Below are 24,275 nucleotides of genomic sequence, written 5' to 3'. Positions count from 1 at the left end.
AAACCCTTTATTCCCCACAGCTGAATCTCCATCTGTCAGTGATGGTCATCTTCATGTCACGATCAGTCCTGTGAAGTGAAAGGCACGTTCACATTTTTACCGGAACCGGCACTTCATATTCAGTGATGTAGTGTATTGATGTCGACGCGTTCAGGCAAAAAACTCAACTCGATTAATTTATTTAAGCATTTCGTTAAAGAATCAGTAGTTTTAAACACGGTGTGCTTTCAGATTTAAACCGCCGCTGGATGTTTTCATTCACTTAGACTGTGTTACATACTACATGGAAGGTCATTTTCAAAAACCCATAATAGGGGCTCTTTAATAGTGAATATGTGTTCACTACTCTAATGTATAACTACTGTTTCGTTTAGGTATGTCTGAGCATAACTCTCAGACATTGTCGAGCTACAGTGAAACTACTCTCAGAACCAAAAATATCCTTGCTTAAATGCCAACACTGTAGTGCGAATTTACACAGCCCTGTTTGCCTTGTTATAACTGCTCCATTCAGTCTATTCAATGATCTAATGTTTATTCATTCTTTGCGTAATCCTTGACACTTTCACAGTCATAGGTCGTTTTTTGAGGCACATATTTGAAAAGTGTTACTATACACCAGTAAAATAAGGGCACTACAAAAAGAAGGTGTATCTTTTATATTTTTGTACAGTTTTGTTAATGGATTCTGTTCCACATCAGGTCAGTCCACTGTGCAAAAAGGGACTTTATTTTTGCCCCTTGATTTCTGATGGGATTTACTTCTCCAGGACTGCTGTTTTGCTATTCCTCTACCTTTCCCTCTACCATTTTCTCTCTACTCACTTCCACCCACTGCTTCTCCTTCACACTCTCACATCGGGCATCCGGCCTCCCCATGTTCTTTGCCCTTTGCCTTTGTGCGCTGGATATTTAGCAGTCAGTGGGATTTTGAACCACGGTTGATGTCTCAAGGGAGCAGGCATGCATGGAAAATTCTTACTGTATGAATAAATGATATGATTCTGTGCCATCAAAGTCAAGGTACTCGTAGGAAAAGCTGCTTTTTTGCTGTCTGTAGGCTTGTATCTGTCATGGGTTTGGTTCAGCTTGGTATGGTTGTTTGCTCAGGAAATGCTAAAGAAGCTGTTGGCTAATTTTCATAATTGCAGCCAGAGCTTGGCAGATTTTAGTGGGCGATATTGTAATTATAGCCATATTTCAGCATCAGATAAGGCTGTTTAACTAAATGAAGCTAATTAAAGGCAGTGAATGTAACCATGGCCATGTCACCCCACCTTAACCAATTACTGAGGGTCCAGTGTGTTTACTTTTACAGCAATAAAACAAATGTGCCATGCAAAGCTTAGCCGGATCGTTTTAAATGGAATTATCATTCTTCCCTGTTTTTACCTCTTTATCAAACGTTTGAACAGGCATGGCGAATTGTAGGTTTGGAAGAAAATGCCCATTAACCTGTTGAAAAAAAAATGCATATTTAAGTGGCATTTGACACATGGTTGATGGTTTCTAAACTGGTTCATGCTGGTTCTTTTCTGGTCATGTGCTGGTCCTAAGTTGGTCCTTAACAGTAAAGAACCAGCTTAAACCAGTTCACATGCATATGCTATGTTTTTTCCAACATGGTAGCTAACAGTTTTTGCATATTGATCATTTTCATTACTTTATTTGCATTTTCATTACATTGTGCCCACCAATGTAAACTTGGTTAATTGTTGCTACTGTATGTTTGACCACTTTTACGTCAAAAGAACAAAGGATTTTAGATCTCTCAGTTCATCCTTTATAAACAAAACAATTGGCAATTGTTAAAATACAGTGAACATGTTTTGAGCTTGTTTACTGTTGGTCTTTTACAGAGTTGATCAACTTCATCGGTTAAACTGTTGGGTATAAATGCTCATATGATCAAATTCATTTTAAAAAATCTCAATGTACAGTATTGACCTACTCTGTGTACTGATTCTGTATGTACTGATTCTGTACTGCTTTGTACCAAAAACACAAGGACTATAATAAAAATCATAGTTGCCATTCACGTCCCTTCAACAGTAGTACTTTTACATTGCAATAAAGCGTTACCATAAAAGTGATGTAGAGCGTGACAAAACATGAGGGAAGGATGAAATTTGAATGAAAATTGTACCCAAGTAGTAGTTATATTTCCATCCACCTATTTTCATAGCCCATATAACATTTTTTAATCATCACATAAAAAAATGCTTAATAGAAATGCCAAGATGCACATAGACTTTTGAAAATGAGCATATAAAAATAAAAATAAAAATGTTATTCTTCATGTGCAACCAAACCAATGCTGGTGAAAGCAATGTAGTTTAATCTAAAGCAAAATGATGCATCTCCACCTGTGCACAGAAAACTATGCCTGCGCACCTCAAACATTGCTCCAAATGGTTCCAGTTTTTGACTTCTTTGGTTTGAAACAATTAGTTTCACAATTAAAATTACACTTTTCCCTTAAAAAAAATCGTAATTTGGTGCAAAAAATGGTAGAGTTGCTGCCATCTCAGATCAGCAGGAATAAAATGAGCGCTTTTTAAAATAAGCTTTTCAAGGCTTAATGATGAGATAACGTTCTCGTTTAGAGGAAACACAATTTGCTCTAAATCTCTGCTGTTAAGATGTCTTGTTGCTCACTGCCCCTGATGATGTCATGGCAATCTGTTCTGCTGCTACAACCACAGCAGTGCCAGAAACTCAGCCATGTTTATCAATTCATACGCTTAACTATCATCTCATTAAGGTTCAAGGTTATGAAGGACATGAATAAACATGAATAAATCCCTAACTCTTATTAAACTCTCGTAAACTCATCCTGCAATAAGTGATGCTTTAAATTATGCAGCGTGTTGAAGAGTGGTGCGCTTTTGCTTTTCAAAGCAGTCTGATTTGTGATAAATTATATGTTTTAAAAAATGTGGTTATATTACCTTTTTAAACATAGTAATGAAAATAAAAAATGCAATATTGATAATTGATCAATTATGTGTCGTAACATGAAAGCTATTATCTTTTTGGTAGTGCAATTCAAATATAAGATGTGCCTAGTTACCACTAGCAGCTGCCTAGGACCACAAAGCCACAGATTGTACCTTAGTGACCACATAGCAAGACCTTGCATCTGCTCACAATGCAGGTCATTGCTAAACATTCCTATTGTTTTCAGTCTGATGTCATTTTTAAACTCGTCGGAAAATCGTTTGCGGAAAAAACAAATCTGCATTTGACATTTGACCTGTTTTATGCTGTTCTATTGATTTAGTGCATTCAGACAGGCTGTGAGGCTAGTGGGAGATCTCAGGTTTAGCTGTATTTATTTGTGTGTGATATTTTCTGCTCAGAATTGACCATAATCCTCTTGATCCGTCTATATTTAGGTGTTTTTGGATGATGGGGCTTAGGAATTAATACGTGCTTTCTAACCGCTTTTTTGTGAGCCAAGTGGATCTTTGTTTCTGGAAAAAAAAATGCTGCTCCCTTGTGTCAGGCTGTGGTTTCATTCTTTGTGTAGTGATGAGGAAAAAGATTGACAGCACGAGTACTTTGTGTCTCCTCTGAAACTCTTATCGAAATAAGTGCTGTCATTCTGCGTTGTCTTTCATTTTGCTGTGAGAGATTTCTTTTTTTATTCAATGCAACGGATTTTAGTTTTATTTTATTAGGTAATGATATTTAAAAATAATTAAAAGTTATATATATATATATTATATATAATATATAATATATATATATTAGTATTAGTATTAGTATTAGTATTAGTAATTAGTAATAATTTTTTTCCCATAAATTTCAGATTTTTTTTCAAAATTTTTCTAAACATAATAGTTTTAATAATTCGATTCTAATAATTTATTTATTTTATCTTTGCCATGATGACAGTAAATAATATTTTACTAGATATTTTTCAAGACACTTCTATACAGCTTAAAGAGACATTTAAAGTCTTAACTAGGTTAATTAGGTTAACTGGGCAAGATAGGGTAATTAGGCAAGTTACTGTATAATGATGGTTTGTTCTGTAGACTAAAAAGTTAAAGGGGCTAATAATTTTGACCTTGAAATGTTTTTTTTTTTTTTTTTTTTTTTTTTATTTATTTTTAAATCAAAAACTTTTTATTCTAGCTGAAATAAAAACAAATAAAACTTTCTCCAGAAGAAAACATATTATCATACATGCTGTGAAAATTTCATTGCTCTGTTAAACAACGGGGCTATGATTCTGACTTCAACTGTATATATGTGTATATATGTGTGTGTGTATATTTTTATGCATAAATAATATTATTTCTTTGTCGTATATTTAAACCAGGACTTGAACCTTCCAAACAGATTAAAGAGGGAAACCATTTTGAAAATTACTATGATTTGAAAATTACATTAACATTAGTCCATTTAAAAATTAATCAGTTTAGGCAGAAATAATGCTTTAACATTGCATTTATTTGACCTGTTTGTTTTTAAATGCGGATATTATTCACGGCCCACTGGTTATTATTACGAGGCCGGCTTTGCCAGGGGTGAATATGTGCAAACAAAATGCGTGGGAAGTGCCAATGATATACTGAAATGAAACTGTATGTCAAAGAGAGTATTCTTGAATCCTTTTTTGTGTATGTGGGAGAAATGATATTAGGGAGAGAGTTTTATCCTATGAAAGTGGAGAAAAATGCCAATGTGGCTTTAACTACTATAGAGGATAACATGTTATCATGTTACATTAAATGATGTTCACAATTTTTTGCATAATTTATCATAAAAACAAATTCTTAATTTTTAGTAAGACAATTTCAGTTAATAAATAAGCATTTATGAACATGCTATCAGAGAAAGCATAATTAGTATGTGAGTAAAGTGTGTGTAAATTACATAAATCTTATATGACTCTCTTAATGTAATAGTTGAGAAAGCTGAAATGAGACAGCAGGAAGACCCTCTTATACTGTATACCATGCAGAGAGCAGAACTAATGTTACGCTAATGAATCTATGATGAAGGCAGATCTCACTTTTGAAGCAGCTCTATTCTGATTAATTGAGTTCCATGTGAGTATGCAGTCATTTCCTAAGGCACTACAGAAATGCTGTATTAAATTCCTCTCAAATCTTAAACCCAATTGAGATCATTTTGAAATTGTTCTCTAGTTCTAGTCTAGATTATCTTTTGGCATGTTTTTTCATTGTAATGTTATGCATGTCATGATTTTGCCAAGTACAATGTGATCCTGGAACATCATTTTTGTTTGAAAATGTAATCTCTATTTCCTACCCCTAAACCCAACCATAACTGCAAATTATTTGCAAAATCAGAGGGAAATAATGGTTGGATAACGATCATGTAGAAGTGCATAAACCTAAACATTAAGCCTAAATTTAACATAAATGTTAAGGAATTGTAATGTTCCAGGATCAACATAGATGTAAATCCAGGAACATGTCCTACTTGGTGAAATCAGGTTGGTGGTAATTTAAAGTAATTATATATTCCTATAGTATGTCTCTGTAAATGCAAATAAGCTGCTGCTTCTTTACCAGAAGAGGGCGGAGCCTTTTCACCTTGTGCCTTGGACACCCCAAACTGCAAACAAAACAACCATTTGAACTCCTGAAACCAAAGCATGTAAACACAGTCAACTGCCAGATGGTGCAAACACACACACGATTATGTCAAAAGCAAACAAACATGCAAGTTCTGTGTTGGTTATGTCTGTGAATGTAAACAGCCGGAAAAGACAACACACTACTAACACAACTCAACCAGGCCTTGCTGGAAATATTGATTATTGCAAGTTGTTTTTTAATGCTCAGACAGCAACATTATGTGCTAAAGAAAGCTGAGAAACTGCATAATCGTACTGAATGCCATTTAATAATGCAGATTTATTTAAATTATTTATACAGTATGTTTTTGTTCTTCTGTTCCAGTGGGAGTGTTTGTGGTCCCTCATTCTCTTCTTCACTTTCTCCTTGTTGCTGGTGTGGTTTTACTTCTGGTGGGAAGCCCACAATGACTACAGCGAGTTTAACTGGTGAGTAGGCCTTCAGAATCATGCACTTTCACATACACTTCACTGTAGAGATATGTCAAAGAAACTCCTAAGCTTTCATGGAAACTAATTTGGCATCTACGCTTGAAGTAATCCAGAGTTCATGTAAAGGTCAGATATTACAGATTACGTTTAACTTTAATACTGTATATACTCTGGACTGTTTTTGCCTTGTTTCCAGAATGGGTTAGCGTTATTCAATTTTTTTTTTTTTGTCTGAGCAAAAAATAATGACTGTCATAATCCGCCCACCAAAGGATTTACAGAAGACAACCAACAAAATGACATTCAGTGTAAAAATTATTTATATACCAAAATCTTGTCTGGCAGATTAAGAAAAGGAAATGTGAAAGGACTATTACGATGCAGCCACCAAATACTAATTAATTATCATTGTAGATAACTCATTTATTTGTCGAAATATATTTTAAGGATTTTTGAGATCTAAACAATTAGCAATAATTTATTTAACAAAATAATATTTTATAATATTTTAATAATTTAATAAAATGTTGTCAGGCAGATTGAAAACAAGAACATTTAAGTGACTATTTAAGGATCTCAGTGCAGCACCCAAATACTAATTTCTCATTCATTCATTAATTTTTCTTCGGCTTAGTCCCTATTTCAGAAGTCTCCACAGCGGAATGAACTGCCAGCTATTCCAGCATTTGTTTTACGCCGCAAATGCCCTTCCATCCGCAGCCCAGTACTGAGAAACACCCATACACACTTAATCACACACTCTCTCTCTCACACACACACACACACGCACACACACACACACACACTCATACTCTACTTCAGGGGTGGCCAAGCTTTTTCTTATGAAGGGCCAAAAACCAAACTTGATTGAAGGCCACCAAAGGTAAATATGACAAACTGCACTGTAAAAAATGCTGGATTTCACACAATTCTTTCAGGTTGTACCAAACCAAATCGATTAAGTTAACACATTTAATTGGATTAAACAAAAAGCAATTAAGCTGTACCAAAAAAATCTCAAGAATTGTTTTAAACTCATTTTGCATAAGTAGCAAGCGGCAACATAATTTTTTGAGTGTTTATTACATTAAAGTTGCCATGGGTAATTTCTTGATTTATTTCGTATTATTAATAAACAGATTTAATCATATTAAATAATGCAATAGAATTTTTATACTATTAGAATAAAAACAAATCCTTTTTTAACGCAATGGAGATCAATGGCGAATATACCAGTAAAGCTGCACCTGCCTCTACTGATGTCTACTGCATTGTCTTCGATCTATCAGTGACAGGGTATTTTTTAAATCCGATTTATTTACTACATTTAGTTGAAAGATTTAATTTCAGCTTGCTTTTTTGTAGCTCAACAATAAAACAAACTACCAAAAAGAAGCTACCTCTCTTCTGAGACTGGATAGCGGGCCAAATTATAGGCCCTAGTTTGGGCATCTCTGCTCTACGGCCTCAAAACCGGAGCACCCAGAGGAAACCTACGCGAACACGGGGGCAACATGCAAACTTCCACACAGAAATGCCAACCGACCCCAGCTGGGATGCAAACCAGTGCTGGCCACCATGCCACCCTACCAACTACTTGTTATTTTAAATCCTGTAAATCCTGACTTTTTAATATCATTTCTACATGGATATTATCTTTTACACTGAAAGTTGATGGAACTTTATTTCAGTCATATTTTGACTTTTTTCCCCCGACAAAACTTATTCGAAGTATCAAAGTAGACGCTTGCGTTTAATATTTTTTCTATGTTTATTTGATGAGCAGACCAAAATGTGATGTCCCGTCATTAACTCATAAAGTTAATTTGTAATATGCAATAAACCTCCATGAGACTGTATGACATTAACACACTCAAAAACACACATTTACATTCCATATTGGTTTAGCCATGAAATCACGCCCTGACATTTTACAGTACCTGTTACTGTATAATCATCCATTTTCCAGGAGTCACATACTCTGTAAAACTGCTTGAGGACATTAAAAACAACTTTGCAGTAAAGCTATTGTTTGCTTTGTGTCCCTCAAGGTCGTTTTCTCCAGATCTGAATTCCTTCATCTTCTGTTTTCTCTTGCCTTTTTATTGTCACCGCTCTCCTCCCCCAGTCTCAGGGGAGGCTCTTGAGTCCTTGATTTTACTGTAGAGGACAAGAGGCCTGATTCTCAATGACCTCCAGTGAATGTCCTAAGGGAGTGTGCATGCAGAATCTGTGATCACACTGGAGTTGCAAACTAGAAGGCAAACACTAGATATGGTTGCTAATGCTCACCGATCTGCAGAACAGCCAATCAATGCTGCAAGTGTAATTAAGGGGTAAAGTATCTATGATCTGGTCACCCATTATCTGTTCTGATCCTGGACTTAGAGTAACATTCTATATTCTGCAGTGAGTATGTTAGTTCGGTGGTTTTAAACGACATCTCTTAGGAGGTGTTCACACACAATGCTTCATTGCATCTAAAAATAAAAAAGCACCTTCTTTTACTATGTTGCCGTCAAATAAAACAGTAGTCATGACAACCTGCTACTGTAAACAAAATGCAATGCTTGCCCTGTCTTTTAGTTCGCAGTGCAGTTTGTAAAAGTTGAAACACTTTTAAGTTGACATGGCATCATCTTATGGCCCATTTCCACTGAGTGGTACAGTACGGTATGGGACGGTACGGGTCACCTTTATCAGGCTTGCATTTCCACTGCTAAAAGGGTACCATATCGTACCCTTTTGGTGGGCGTAGTGTATGACAAAGTTTCAGTCGAAGTCGTTCTCGCTCGAGGAAATGTCAAAGTAAAACTGTACCGGTTGTTGTTTATATATCATATGAGAAGCACTAAACAGATGCTTTATACACATAAATACTTGTGTATACATGTTCATTACTAACATTTTTTTATGAACATGATTAGATTATAACTGCAGATCAATGATAGGGCGAAATATCTGCAAAGTCTGCAATTATATGAAATAAATAAATAAATGTGACATATATGAACACATACAGACCCTTACAGTCTCCGATATGTTACCAATTACAGGAAAACTACACACAGCATACATGTAGTCCTTATTTGGGTACAAAAACACACATAATCCAAAGTCCCCCGGAGTATCGTCAGTCTATAGCGATGGATGATTGGCTCCTGTCCTAGAAGGCGGGCTTTATACACCATATAGCGATCGATGATTGGCTCCTGTACTAGTAGGTGGGGCATTATTCACCATATCGACCATTACACTTTTTCCCATTCAAAATGAAACGACTGACATGTCTTGTGTATTCAATAGTCTTTGCTAATATAAAACCCTGGCATAAATCACGCCACGGACGTTACATTAAGATGTCTACTGGTTAAAAAAGACCTAGATTAAAAGAAGATGGCCAAATGAGAACTTTTCTGTCATAAACTATAGTAAAGCAACTTGTCAAAAAGAATTTTAAAAAATAACCCCTGTTAACAGTTTAAATACAGGAATGGAGAAAAAAACGCTTTTTTTATTATTATCTGCTGTCAATCAGCACCCGCTCTTTGTTTTTTGTTTTTTTTCCTCTGGTCATTGTGCCTTTAAATCGGATACGAGTCACTCAAAAGATGATACAAGCTGGTCAACAAAAAAATCGAATACGGTCACAAAATCAGAATTGACCATCAAGATCTGCAGTGTAAATGCAGCCTTTGAGCTTGCAAAATTTGCTCGAACGGTGCTGCAAAAGGGGTGCACTTTTTGGTGTGGAAAAAACACCACATGACAGCATTTAAAACCTATTGTGGAATAATTCTGTACATTTTCACTGACTATTTTACACACTAAACAGATATACAGGACAATCAGTAATATTGTGAAATTATTACTCCACGGTATTCAATAAACACACACCAGTTTTTTAGTTCTGATCACAGCTGTTGCATCTTCATGAGGAAGAAAGCCAACAGTGACCCTAATACAGTACTCTGGGGTCTCATGTGTTTTTATCTCCCTTGTTTCAAAGATATGCACTAGCCAGATGATCCTTTTTGTAAAACAGATGCCTCTGTCATCTTCCTCTTCTACTCATATAACCCTGAGCTCCTGCGAGAGTGAGAAATGTAGAGCCTGTCAAAAGATTAGTAGCTTCTGTTTGTTTTTCAGGGGGTTGTTTATTTGGTTAGAACTTAATACAGTCTGAAGATTACGGAGGACATGAGACAATCAGGAATTCTAATGCTGAATAATGAACAAATGGTTTTCCGCTACTGTGCTCCCACAGGTTTTTATATAACCGTTCAGGGGAGTGGAGTGATGGAACCGTTCCCATATTGGCCACCACTGCAGCTGGTTTCACCTATATTGCATTTTTAATGGTGAGTTGTAATTGCTCTAAGGTGCATTTGCCAAAACCATTGATTCCAACATAGTTCAGTGATTCTGTGTTTCCCAAATCCAACATTCACACCAATGTTCACAAACAAAATCACAAACTTTAATATCTTTTTGTTATTGATGCGTTCCAGGTGAAGTTGAAGCTAGCAATTTCAGTCGTTAATTGTCCAACCTCTGACCTCTCTTTGCGTCTAGTCAGTTGCCTGCTCGACTATAAAACAAAAGCAATAGAAATGCTAGCTGTGACTTGGAAAAAAAAAACGCTTCCCTGGTCAGATATACAACTTTAAGCAGCATTTTAGGCATTATTTTTTATATAGGATCTAGGAACAGTCCGAAATTTGAGTTGTCTGGAACACAACATTCAAAGCTTAGTTTCCTTATAATAGGACATATTGGCTTAAAGGTACCATATAATGAAAATCTGAATATATTTAGGCATTGTTAAATAAAATTGTTTTATTGTTCTCATGTAAATCCTGTGAGCTTAAAATTTTAGTGAAAAACAAGCCAATTGGTACAAAGCATTGACTCAGACAATCCTCCCAGGATCATTAAAATATACACCACAACATGGCAATTGGTCACAATATTTCTTAGTAAGTTTACAGCAATAATTATTTGCAACCTAATTTTTTAGTCCATCTAAGGTTGAATTAAACATACTATGTGTGTGTTACTCTGCTTTTGAAAATGAGAGAGGCAGGGAGACTAAAGCGGAGCAGTTTTATGAAGCAAGCAGAAACCACAGAGGGTTCTTAGCTTGTCAGATTGCAAAATGCTGCCCCTAAAGAGGCATATGGTCTGTTTAAGTGCATAATTAAACATCTATATATTGTGAAAGTTACAGCATATGTTTGTTATGAGGCAACAAACACATGTAAACTGCTGAGGATAAGTGTTTAATGCAGATTTATGCATTGTGTCATATCACTCAGCTCTTACTGTGATTTTCTTTTTTAACGAAAGAATGCCAATAAACTTGATAAAACTCATCTTTATGCAGAGGTCGATATTAATTCCTATACATTAGAGCTTCAAAATACAACTCTGAATAAATCTCTGTCAGTCCATTTTGTCCAGTATGATTAGAATTGAGCATACATTTTATCCAAAAAAAAAAAAACAACAACTCTAGAGCAGCGTATGGGTAGCCTGTTTGCATAAAGATGAGTCATGCACATGGTTAACAAGGCACCTACTCAATTTATTAAAATATCAGCTGAGCTGAGCTGTGGAGCATCAGAGCAGAGCTCATTAATATTTACCACTCTTCCAAATATGGTCAAAATTAAGATTTTCATTCCAGGGGTAATTTCTGTATATAAAGCAAATAAAACCATTTCTGGAGAGCTTGTAAACTTACTTAAACCTCATACCTTCTATGTTGATATCAGAGAACAAATTAACATATTGTATTACAGTGTATGACATCTTTATTTGGTCATGTTCATGATCTACTTAAGCAAGCCAGCATGCAGTACAGTCTATAACTTTACTTCCATAAGTGTACATATTTCTTTTTGTGCCTTTTTAACTAGGAAAGAGATACTTAAAGTGCTATTAACGCTGCACACGTTTATGCATGCTTTTGGAACCCACATAAAAAAGCAAAATAAATGGGAGTAAAACAGCGAAGCAGTCATTTGATGTCGTGTTAATTATTTACATCATAAATCTGATTTACTTTTGATCTGAAGCTTTTAAAGGAGGGGCAAATGGATATCATCATGACATCAAAAGCCACAGATCTAACCAATCTTGTTCAAAGCACAAATCTGCAATACAGTTTGGAAAAAAAGCAGTCATGACTAGCTAGTTAGTTAGTTTCTTCGCACTGTGACAGTTTAGCAGCAGTGAGTTGCATTGGGTTTTTTTTGGGGGGGAAATGCATCTCTCTACCAAAATCTCTCCAAAACCATCCACGCTTTAATCTCTCCCACTATTTTGAGTTATGATAATGTTTAGCTTCGTGCCACAGTTGTTTTCATCAATTTTTCCATTTTAAATTCATTCTGAAGTGCAATTTGTCTTTTCTGATTCAGATTTTAGCCCTGTGCCATGTAGCTGTTGGGCAGCAGTTAAACCTTCACTGGCTCCACAAGGTATCTGTCAACCTCTGAAATATATATATTTTTTTCTTCGAGTAAAAAAAGAAAACCCTGTCCATTTGTGCAAGACAAACTAAATTAACCTTGACACAGTGTCACAAATAGCTTGTTATGCCCTCAGGCTTTCTGACCACATTGGAAAAGCATAAGTGGTGTTTTCTCTATGGACTGAATGGAACATTTAGTTTGCTGAGAATAACGTTAAGCAGACTTGAATTAAATAACTGTATAAACTGGTCTATTTTTTTCCTCAACAGATTGGTGTAACAGTCGCTTTGCTCACTACAATAATTGGTGTGATATCTGTCACTCAGATGTGGGGAGAAGAATGGGATGTAGTTTGGATTTCTCTTCAGGTAAGTTCTTGTAGGCCATGTTTACAGCTGATTTTAAGATGTGATTTTTGTCAATCCAATCACAAGTGGACAGCACAAAAGCTTAAAATGCCTCGGAAATGTTTAGATTTTTTTTCCACATTTGACCACTTCCAGAGGTTATTGCTTTTGTGTTGTATATGAGTACAAATGTTAAATATTCCTTATACGAGTTTAAATATTGACACTAATGTACATGTTAAAATAAGTGTTACACTTGTATATACATATAGCATAAATATAAATGTATAAATAGAGTATTAGGATTAACAGTATTTTGAATTACAGTATATATTTTTATATTATTATGGCTGGATTAACAAGAATGCATTTTAAAGGGGTGGTCCACTACAATATCATATTTAAAATTTTACGTCCACTTTACATTGATGTGTAATGTTGCTGTGTGGACATCAACATCTCTGAATGTAAGATGCTCAAAGTTCAATGCAAAGGGGGACATTGGCTTTTACAGAATTAGCTTAGCCAAGGCTACAGTGAACTGTGCACAATCACACAACTCCAATATTTTCATCAAGTTTGCGGATGACACGACTGTGGTGGGTCTCATCAACAAAAGCAATAGGGTAAAACTACAGAACCGAGGTGAGCCGTCTGGCCAAGTGGTGCAGAGACAACAATCTCTTTCTGAATGTGGAGAAGATGAAGGAGATTGTTGTTGACTTGAGGAAAGCGCACACTCTGCATGCTCCTCTGACCATCAACGATGCATCTGTGGAGTGTGTGAGCAGCACCAAGTTTCTGGGTGTACACATCACTGAGGATCTCTCCTGGACAAAAAACACCACTGCACTGGCCAAAAAAAAAAAATCACAGCAGCGTCTCTACTTCCTCCGCAAACTAAAAAGAGCAAGAGCACCTGCCCCAATCATGTACACCTTCTACAGAGGCACTATTGAGAGCATCCTGACCAGCTGCATCACTGTGTGGTTTGAAGCCTGCAATGCATCGAGCAGGAGAACTCTTCAACGCGTAGTGAGAACAGCTGAGAAGATCATTGGTGTCCCTCTCCCATTCCTCCGGGACATTTACAGCACCCGTCTCACCCGAAAAGCCCTCTGCATAACAGCAGATCTCACCCACCCAATGCATAGCTTCTTCAGTCTGCTGCCATCAGGGAGACTGCGGAGTCTCCAGGCCAGGACCAACAGACTGAAAGACAGTTTCATTAATCATGCTTGTAGGAAGCTGATCTCTCTCCCAGCTCTGCCACCACTCCCCTCACCCTCCCCATGCACCTTTGGACTCTGACACATATGAAAACACTCGCATACATACACGCATACATCTGCGCTGGTCACTTTATGCAACATTGGACTACCTCACTATACAGTATATCATGGCACTGTCACTTTGTCATAATTATCATATTTACAAGCCTTTTTGCTCTATATACTGTTCTATATCTGCACAATTCTGGTTTAAACTCATTGCCATATGCCCTTAATGTCATTGTATTGTATTGTTTACAATTTTTTTTCTTTACATATATTTTTAGACTACATTTTATTTATGTAAATTTTTATATTACATTTTATATATAATTGTATTTATTATAAATTCTTTCTTAAAAACTCTACTTTTTGTATTAATATTATAAATTAGGCACCTAGGGTCTGAGAGTAATGTAATTTCGATTCTCTATATGTCCTGTACATGTGCTTAAATTGACAATAAAGCTGACTATGAACGAATTAGGAGACTACAAAAAATTCTCCGGGTCTAATAAGATCAAAAACATTCCAGGTTACGTGTATTCACCGCTCATACACTTCGTGCAGCAAAGGGGCGTGCCCACAGACGCGTTAGTAGAGAAAGGAAAATGCCGTCCAAACGCTGCTATTTCCCTTAATCTTGTTCTGTTTCACTATTTGGACTTCCAAGGAATGTGACACAAAGAGAGAAGGGCTTAAAATTCATTTTTATTATATTCCAGAATATTATAAAAAAGATATAGCTCTCTGTGCAAAGCATTTCACAAAAGACAGCTTTTACAATTGGTCGCAGTTAAGGGCTGGATTCAGCCAAAAACCTTTCCTTAATGAAGGAGCAGTACCTACGATAAAAGACGAAGCTGTGGATTGTGAGCCACAACCTGTAAGTACATCTTTTTGTAAAAATTGATATCTTACATGCATAGTTTCTAGCGTTCATTGTAGGCTATGTTGTAGTAAGGATGTAAACGAGGATATAAACAACGAGGGGGGTTTGGTGTGGTGTGGGGGTCTGAGTAACAAAGTTGAGAACTGGGGTGTGTGGATGGGCTGCCGGTGTATGTGGTAGTAACTGTACTATGTTTTCGGCCAGCGGCAATCAAATGCTATACAAAAATTGATGACCTGGCGTGGGGATGAAATTACGGAAGTTTTCTGGGAGAAATAACAATATGGGAGGGTGGTAGGAGATGGGTGTGAAATACGAGAGACTCTCTGGGAAAAACGGGAGTTTGGCAGGTGTGATTTAGCTACAAACATGTTTCTGTTTTACCCCTGTAAACATGCACAATCGTCCGTGAGTTTTACATTTGAAATAATAGAGTATATTATGTACGGACATCCCAAGTCTCCCTGAGGCACTGCCACCGTCCCTTCCCCAACCTGTTTTATTAGATGTAAAACAAGAAAAAATATGTACAACACTGCAATCAAGCCAGCAGCACTTCAGAAAAACAGTCAAGACGCCAGCAATGCATTGTTGAGCATGCGTATTACTATTACGGTAAATTCGTTGACTGTTTTACTCAGAATAAAGAAAATACCACACCATATCATTTATTCCTTTTTCTGCAACGTATGTTTCTTTATTTATTTATTTACAAAAGTGCGTTGTTTTCAGAATGGGTTTATCCATGTTTTTAGTATATTTTCATTTATTTATTCAGCATAAACATACTCTTTATAAATACATGAAGTGCATTTTAATTTGTCCCTAGCCTTACTACAGTACAATGTCATTACGATTGCATTTTTATGACGTGGTTAAACCTCAGAAAGTGAACAAAAAACCAAAGTAGACCATTTAACCTGCTATCTATTAGAAACAAAGACTTTACAGCCATCTTATAATGTACCATTTCCTGTATACACTAGTATGGGACGCTGAAATCAAATGCTGATGACTTGACCACATTCCTCCTCTTACCAGCGAACACAAAAAAAAACATACCATTCAGAAACATCTTGTAAGAGTCGCGTTTGCATGGGTTTAGCTTTGTCCTCTTCATTTTCTGTGTCTGGCTCAAACTGATACGGCCTCCCTGACATTATTTACAGTTATTTACAGGCATGATGTTACCTGGTGACGTGAAACCGATCTGCCAATCACAACACATTAGGTTAGCTGACTAATCAGAGCCCTCTGAGGGCAGGCCTTACAGGAGGAACCAGGAAATATGATGCTCGTTTCCATGTTAGCTCAGTAGCTGTATAAAATGAAGGTAAGATGTGTGAACAAATAATGTGATTTTTTTTACAAATGAATCACGATCATGCATTGTTTTGCACCCCATAAACACAATCAAACCTTTAAAAAAAATCATTGTGGACCACCCCTTTAATAATGTGCACATGGCCGTAGATGTCTGAAATTTTTCAAATACTTTTTAGGTAAAAAAAAAAACTTAACTGAGGGAAATTTTGATTTATACATATTTTAGTTCATTTCCATTTAAAAACCTTTTAAAAACTTCAGAATGTACAAAAGTTATTTTATATTAAAACTCTTACAAATAATGGCTAAAGAGCTTTTAATATGTAAAGTATTCTGAAAAAACATATTATGGTTTCCACAAAAAAGGAGCATGTGTAAATAAAACAACAAAACAAAAAACATCAAAACAAAAGGGTTTCCTAGATACAAAATCAACATATTATAATAAATTCTGATTTCCTACAGACTCCAACTTGTATGCTTTTTTTAAAAATTAGTGTCCTTTTAAAAGTATGCTTTATATGCGACATTTTTTTTAAAGTCTTCTTTAAGGACACTTAAAGGTAACTTTAACGTCTAGACTTTTCTTTCTTCTCATGTGTTTTTAAAGAAATGAATGTACTATGTTTTTCTCTTTAGGCAACGGGTCCCTTCCTGCACATCGGTGCTTTAGCTGCAGTTACTGCTTTAGCCTGGCTGGTGGCTGGACAAGTGGCAAGAGCTGAGAAAACCAGTAAGCTAAATCCACCTCTTCACTTAAAGATCAAGCTCTGAGTTAGGCATTATTATTAACCAGATGTTAATTATTAAAGGCGGATACACAGACAAATTCTTCATTCTTATTGATGCATTCCTGTCGTCACACAGAGACGCACTCTATGAAGTGGTGTTTCATGTTACAGCATTAGGCGGAAAATTAATATACTGCTATTGATTTCTCATTTATTTACGCAAGTGCAGATTAAACTGGCTCATGTCATTTAGTTAAAAACAAGGCCTTTTGATTCATCAGCGACACTGAGCATTAAAAAAATACTTCTGCTAAAGCTTATGTGTGTTCTTTATGAAAAAAAAAATACAACATTGTGCAAAATTCTTATAGGGCACTATTAAATTCACTGTTTTAGCAATCATAAACACTTTTACTTCAACACTTTTTTGCAGAGAAAAGCAGATGATAAAAGACTGATAGCCAGACAGTATTATAAAGACAGTATGGGGTTATCTGTAAAAAGAGAAAAATAAACAAGTTATAAATAAACCCCCTAAATCTGAGGCCCTGTTTGCACCAGTACATATTCAGTTTTAAAACACATAAGTTTTGCTACGGTTACGCCTTCCATCCACACTACCCTAGCGTTTTTGAACCCCAAAAATGGAGCGTTTTGGAAACGTTGAAGAGGCAGTTTTGGTTTAAAACGCTGCTGTTCCATGTCAGTGTGGATGAGAGAAAACGGAGACATCTGAAAATGCATGGCTGCAGACATTCGACTATCTGATTGGGACTTTTTCCTCAATATTAAGTTCAATCTTGCATCTTGTAAGTTCAGACTTCGCAAGTTTGATATGAAAAAACAAACTTCCGAGGACACGTCGGGTAAATCTTCAAAGGAAACAGTATACTTTAAAACATCGTACACATCACCCTGGCTATGTTGTTTCACTATCTTAACAATAAAATAAAAGCATGATATGAGGAACTGCCTATTTTCATTTTGATATTAAACAACTTAACTGACACAAAAAATGTTGAGGCATCATGTAGCTACATATTTATATGACCGCCATCTTCACTGTATGAATATTTATAACAAAACAAAGCCAATAACATTACTGCCTACTTTCATTTTTATTGAAAAATAGGAAACACACCCTGTCTGTTTCGCTGAATATCAGTTTTAATAATCAAAAATGGCCATTATAAAAATATAACATAGAAGTTTATACAATATAGGAAATAAAGGCCAAGCAATCAGTCAATAATCTGAATCGGTGTACTTGGTTGCATAAATTAATATAATAACTTATCTGTGCGCTTAGCCGAAACAGGTTACCTAATAGATTCAAAAGACCAAAGAGTTGTTAGATAGAGACAAGATGAATTAAATATCACGTTTAACAACTATAGGGAGATGAGATCTAGCGGTAAATCCTTGATGAAATGTGCGACGTGCACTGCTCTCATCTTGGGAGGTGTGCTCAAAGCACTCGCTAATTGCCTGGAGCTCAGATGCGCGCATACGCTCAGTTCATGCCAGAGTGTGTGTGGTCATGTGATGTGCGTTTTCAGTGGTGTAGTGTGGATGGAGATCTTTTCAGAAATGCTAGGTGAAACGCTAGTGTGGATCGTTTTCGTTCCAAAACTCTGTTTTAAAACTAAAACGTATTAGTGTAAACGGGGCCTAAATGATCTTGGCAAATTCTAGCATACTTTATAGTCTCCTTATAAGTGTGTGCATGGTACCAGGGGAAGTCACACTCAAACAGTTTGTTCTGAAATATAAATGTATATATTTAAAAATGTTTTTCAAGTTTTATGTACATATCTCTTACATTAATTTCTCTTTGAATCTTGTTGAAGAGACCAAAACATAAATACTAATGGTCATTAAAACTTCAACCACCGCTGTGGGCTACTTTAGCACGGTATGGTACATGGGAAAACAGTAATATTGTGAAGAAGTATTACAATTTGAAACAACTGATTTCTGTTTACACAATTTAAAATACAATGCATGTCTGTGATGTCAATTAAGCATGACTTTTCAGTATCATTCCCTCAGAAATGAAATTTGCCGATAGGGGCTTAATAAAACATAATTTAGAGCAGTAGAGCAGTAGTTCTAAATGCCAATGATTTAGTTAAGTTTCACCCAAGCCTGCTGATCCAAAAATAGTGTCAGAATGCAATCCATAATGCAACGCAAGAATGTAATATTTTAGCCACAAGGGAAACAGTGGCACACTTTAGCATAAACTTGTATTTAATTCTATTCTTCAGCCCAGATACTCTCATTGCAGAGCAAGAGTTCAATGCAGAATCAGCACTCTTCATCTGTCTGTATTTAGCTTGTATTTATAGCATATAAATTAACACATGAAGCACATTAAAGGGATCGTTCATCCAAAATGAAAATTTACTCTGTCATTTACACACTCTTGTTTGAAATTATTGTTTCTATTAGATGGTAGATATTTTCTAAGGAGGTATTTTGAAAAGTGTTGGAAACCTGTAACCATAGGCTTTATTTTTCATACTAAGGAAGTCGGTGCTTACAGGCTTTCAGCTTTCTTTAAAATATATTCTTTTGTGATTAATTTAAGAAAGAAACTCCTCTCAAAGGTTTGTAACCACCCAAATGGGAGTATATAGTAAGCAAATGTTCTATTTTGAGTGAACTATACCTTTAAGTATGAAAAATGACCTTGTGTTGGCCAAGCAGTCACATCTAATCACATTTAGCTACTAGAAGATACAATAACACATAAGCATCATTCATGTTGACTGTAAAAGCGGTTTTATTGCCACTTATGTTTTTGTTTTTTAATCCGTGGCCTCGTTGTTACTGAAGTTGTTGGTTCTCTAGGGTTTCAGGCGATGGTTCTGCTCCTCTACCTGACTGTTCTCCTCACCCTCTACTTCATTCCTCTGTCAATCTCCTCACCCTGCATCATGGAGCGAGGGAGTCTCAAAGCAGCACCCGCCATCATCGGCCATCAAGGAGCTCCAATGGTAAGCTGCCAAATCGTCAACATCAAGCTGTGCACTTCCTGTCTTCCCTGGATGCTGCATCAAGCTCAGGCTACATTAAGAATAGCTGGAGGCTGTTCAGTCCTTCCTCTCTCTTTCTCTCTCTCTGCTCCTGCATCTCTGTCCTGTGTCTCTCCATCCCTCACTATCTCTTTTTCTTTCTCTCCCTCCATTTATCTTTCTCATATTTCTTTTCCCTGGCTTGTCGTGGCTAAATATAACCTAGGATAGAGCCACTGAGAATCTCTGTGTAGGCGTTGTTCAAGGTTTGGTGGTTATGATGGGTTTTCAGCATGATCACGTGTGTCATTGGTATATTGTGCTCTGAAATGGCAAGGTTCCCTCTGCATTTGTAGTCTAAAGCAGCTTGGACGGGATTAGTTTTCAATTATTAATATAGAGGATCCATCATTTTATGTCCTAATTCAGAGGGGATTGAATCTCAGATAAAGGGATGCCTCAAATTAGGGCTGTGGAATAATATGATGATATATATATATTGTATGGACAAAGTAAAAAGTCTGTTGTTTCATATTATGTTCTAAAATATGTTTTTTACAGTTATACTTTTTCATAATCTATATGAGCACTATATTACATGCATTACGGGGATGCAGACAGAAAAATAAATAACAAGCAGTTAGTTAGTTGCTATCTTGAAAGAAGAATGTCTACATTTTGCATTTTATTTAGCAATATTTTTGATTTTTATATTGGACCTGTCATCATTTGTTTTGAAAAGTGTTTTATATTTTATTCATATTTATTTTATATGTCCACATTTTTAATCAAACACTTGCCCTGAAGTTCTAAATAAAGTGAGAAATATGATCACATTTGAATGAGTAAATTTCCAAGTATATACTTTAAATAAAAAAAAAAGAAATAGTCGTTTACATGTGGTCAGTGTACGATTGAAGTCAGAATTATTAGCTCCCTGAATTATTCGCCCCCTGTTTATTTTTCTCCTCAATTTCTGTTTAACGGAGAGAAGATTTTTCAAGACATTTCTAACCATAATAGTTTTATTAACTCCTTTCTAATAACTGATTTATTTTATCTTTGCTATGATGACAGTAAATAATATTTGACCAGATATTTTTCAAGACACTTCTATACAGCTTAAATTTAAATCTATACATTTAAAGTCTTAAGTAGATTAATAAAGTTAACTAGTCAGGTTAGGGTAATTAGGCAAGTTTTTGTATAATGATGGTTTGTTCTGTAGACTATCGAAAAAAATACAGCTTAAAGGGGCTAATAATTTTTTACCTTAAAATGGATTTTAAAAAATTATATACTGCTTTTATTCTAGATGAAATTAAACAAATAAGACTTTCTTAACGTTATCAGGATATGATTTGACATTGTGATGTCAGGTTTTTATTATATATAGATGTAGCTTTGGTTATATTATTTACAGTAATTCTGTGTATAACTGTTTAAATGGTGAGCAAGAAGGTCGCTGGTTCGAGCACCGGCGGAGTCAGTTGGCATTTCTGTGTGGAGTTTACATGTTCTCCCCGTGTTCGTGTGGGTTTCCTCCAGGTACTCCGGTTTCCCCCACAGTCCAAAGACATGCACTATAGGTGAATTGAATATGCTAAATTGGCCGTAGTGTATGAGTGTGAATGTGAGAGTGTATGGGTGTTTCCCAGTGTTGGGTTAAAACATATGCTTCATAAGTTGGCAGTTCATTATTTTGTGGCGACCCCTGATTAATAAAGGGACTAAGCCGGAAAAAAAAAATGAATGAATGAATATATTTTTAGTCCAAAGACATGTGCTTTAGGTGAATTGTGTAAGCTAAATTGTCCGTAGTGTATGTGTGTATGTCCTGGTCCTCCAGATTGGGGGTTAAGCGTTGGGCTAACAACTCACCTTATAAAACTAGATGTTACGAAACACTAATATGGTGTGGCTAAATATTAATTTCTTTATAAATAGCCCTGAGAAAAAGAAAGTAAGTAATGATGCTGCAAATAAATACATTTGCCAATTTCACACCAACTATTCATGTTACAAAGAACATTGAAATAGGAAATATCACAGGGCACTATTCATATTAGGTTATTTTATTCTGTGTCAAATTGAACATAATTGTAACCCATAAGATGCTATTAAACAGTCAGTATGTGACATGATAACAAAAAGCAAACAGAATGGTGTGCATGTATGTGTGCGTTTTGAAGAATATTCTGGCTACAAGAGAAAAGAAAAAATTTTTAGTTATTTATTAAATATTTATATTTAAATGTTTGCGTATCATCTCTTATTGAAATATGAAATTGTTCCTATCATGTAACGTTTTTATGTATACTAATCTTGCCATGAAATAGCGAAAAGTTGCTGATGTGGCATTAAATACTGTATATAATTATGCAAAGAGAAGAGATGTTGGTCCACCAAGCTCGTCTAGTGCAGGTTATATTCAGAGACTCCTGTTAAAGTCACTAACACAGCAAAACTGATCTTTAACATAGTCTTTCTGCACTTTGCTGTTCATGATGAAAAGGTTTAGTCAGTAATACTGACTAAACTTAAAACATGAGCACTCAATAATACTCCAGCATTTTTAATGGTGAATAATGAACTGCCTCTGATTTGCTAGTTGCATTCTTAAGCTTAACAGAAATCTGTGCGATTGGTTGCACTCTTCAGCATGACTGTGTTTGTGTGCGTGTCTGTGTCAGTCTGTCTGTGTGTGCGTACATGGTCTGATTAAAATTAATATTTGTTTTCATTAATTGATTTTGATTAATTGATAGAACCATCGTTAAAAACTAGAAAAGATATCCAAATTTAAACACTTTTTTTTCATAAATTTTCACTTTTCAATTGGTATATTTCAATTTTTATTGATCAATTTTTATTTTTTTGATTTGTGCAGTGCTAGAACCATCAACAGAAATTTTTGTTTTATCCATATTAGCCATATTAGAGATTAACTTAAAAAAAACTGTTTATTTGCTCTGTTGGTAACTTTGCAGGGTTTGTTTGGCAGGTCATTTATTTGATCTGGATTATAATGAACTATGAAATCCAAATTTACCTACTGTAATTTCCTTTAGATAGAATGCTCTTCCACCTCTGAATATATGGCTACATCTAAATAAGCAAGAAACTAAATTATTAAACCATCTCTGTATTCTTGTTGGTGGCTTGCTATTAGTAGAGTTCTGTAATGTACTAGCTAGCCTATTAGTGTAAAATCCATTTGAAAGAACTCACTGAAATTGTCCTCTGCCGCTCATAGATACAGCCATAAACAAGCTTTTTCAACACCCTAGACTCTAACTGAAGATCAGAGGTGCAGTTTTGGCTTGAAAAGCAGAGATAAGCGTCATAACCATAAGTGCTCTCCAAAGACGCATGCGGATGCTGTTGATCCTTAACATATTCCCTGTGCCTCAAAAGAAGCATTTCAGTGTTTGTCACATGCACTAGTACATCATCTAGACCATCTGATAGCTCAACTTGCTGCTTGCATGTCATTGCGTAAGCATGAAGCTCAGAGGAGCTGTAGATTTTGTGTGTGGCCCTCGGGCACTCAGTCAACCTCCATGAGATGAGTTATTGATTCATATCCATATAACAAGGAAGAGCTTTAGCTACTGCTTAGCTTCAGGGTGAGAAGATTCTCGCTTTTTACTTCAACAATAATCTTTTTATTTCCACCTTCATGATATTCAAACCTGTAATACTTGTGTGCTTTTTTTACTGTTCTATTTTCAGCTTTTGTCATGCTTAGTACCTGAAGTTTGAGCAGATAAGACTCCAGTTATATATAATGTATACATATTTAATGTTTTATACTCTATTACTATTTTTTTCTCTAATATAATAAGATAATATAGCGTAGGTATAGTTGTATGCGTTTATGTTTATTAATATATCCATTAGTGTTGACTTATCATGAAAGTGGTAAAGATTGCTGGTACCTAAAATATTAGATTATATTACCCACACACACACATTGTGGTTGGGCGAAGTTGACCAATTTGGTGTCTAATGTGAAACATCATGATGGATAATGGCATCGTTGTCGTAGGCGGTGTATTAATTATTTATGAATAATTAATTAATTCATAGTGAATTAAATATTTGTAGCCTACCGTTTCAACTATCTGACCCGCATGGTCTTTGTTTTACCCATAACT

The 24,275-nt window shown here is 35.6% G+C and overlaps 1 protein-coding gene across 3 annotated transcripts in view; it reads left to right on the top strand.

The window, feature by feature from the left end:
• gdpd5b (glycerophosphodiester phosphodiesterase domain containing 5b) overlaps nt 1-24,275 on the top strand; it is a 96,798-nt gene that overhangs the window by 50,083 nt on the left and 22,440 nt on the right. For all 3 annotated transcript variants that reach the window (XR_008838972.1, XM_056474513.1, XM_056474512.1), the window contains exons 3-8: nt 5,943-6,046; nt 10,317-10,410; nt 12,475-12,534; nt 12,798-12,896; nt 17,004-17,097; nt 19,952-20,097. Coding sequence is in view for 2 of the 3 variants with exons in the window: in XM_056474513.1 (XP_056330488.1) it covers nt 5,943-6,046; nt 10,317-10,410; nt 12,475-12,534; nt 12,798-12,896; nt 17,004-17,097; nt 19,952-20,097 (597 nt within the window). In the remaining variant the exon portion in view is untranslated. The remainder of the gene's footprint in view (nt 1-5,942; nt 6,047-10,316; nt 10,411-12,474; nt 12,535-12,797; nt 12,897-17,003; nt 17,098-19,951; nt 20,098-24,275) is intronic.

The sequence above is a fragment of the Danio aesculapii genome, chromosome 15 (genome assembly GCF_903798145.1).
Source record: "Danio aesculapii chromosome 15, fDanAes4.1, whole genome shotgun sequence".
Classification (NCBI taxonomy): Eukaryota; Metazoa; Chordata; class Actinopteri; order Cypriniformes; family Danionidae; genus Danio; species Danio aesculapii.
The sequence above is the reverse complement of the archived record's forward strand: the minus strand, read 5'-3'. Positions and strand labels throughout refer to the sequence as shown.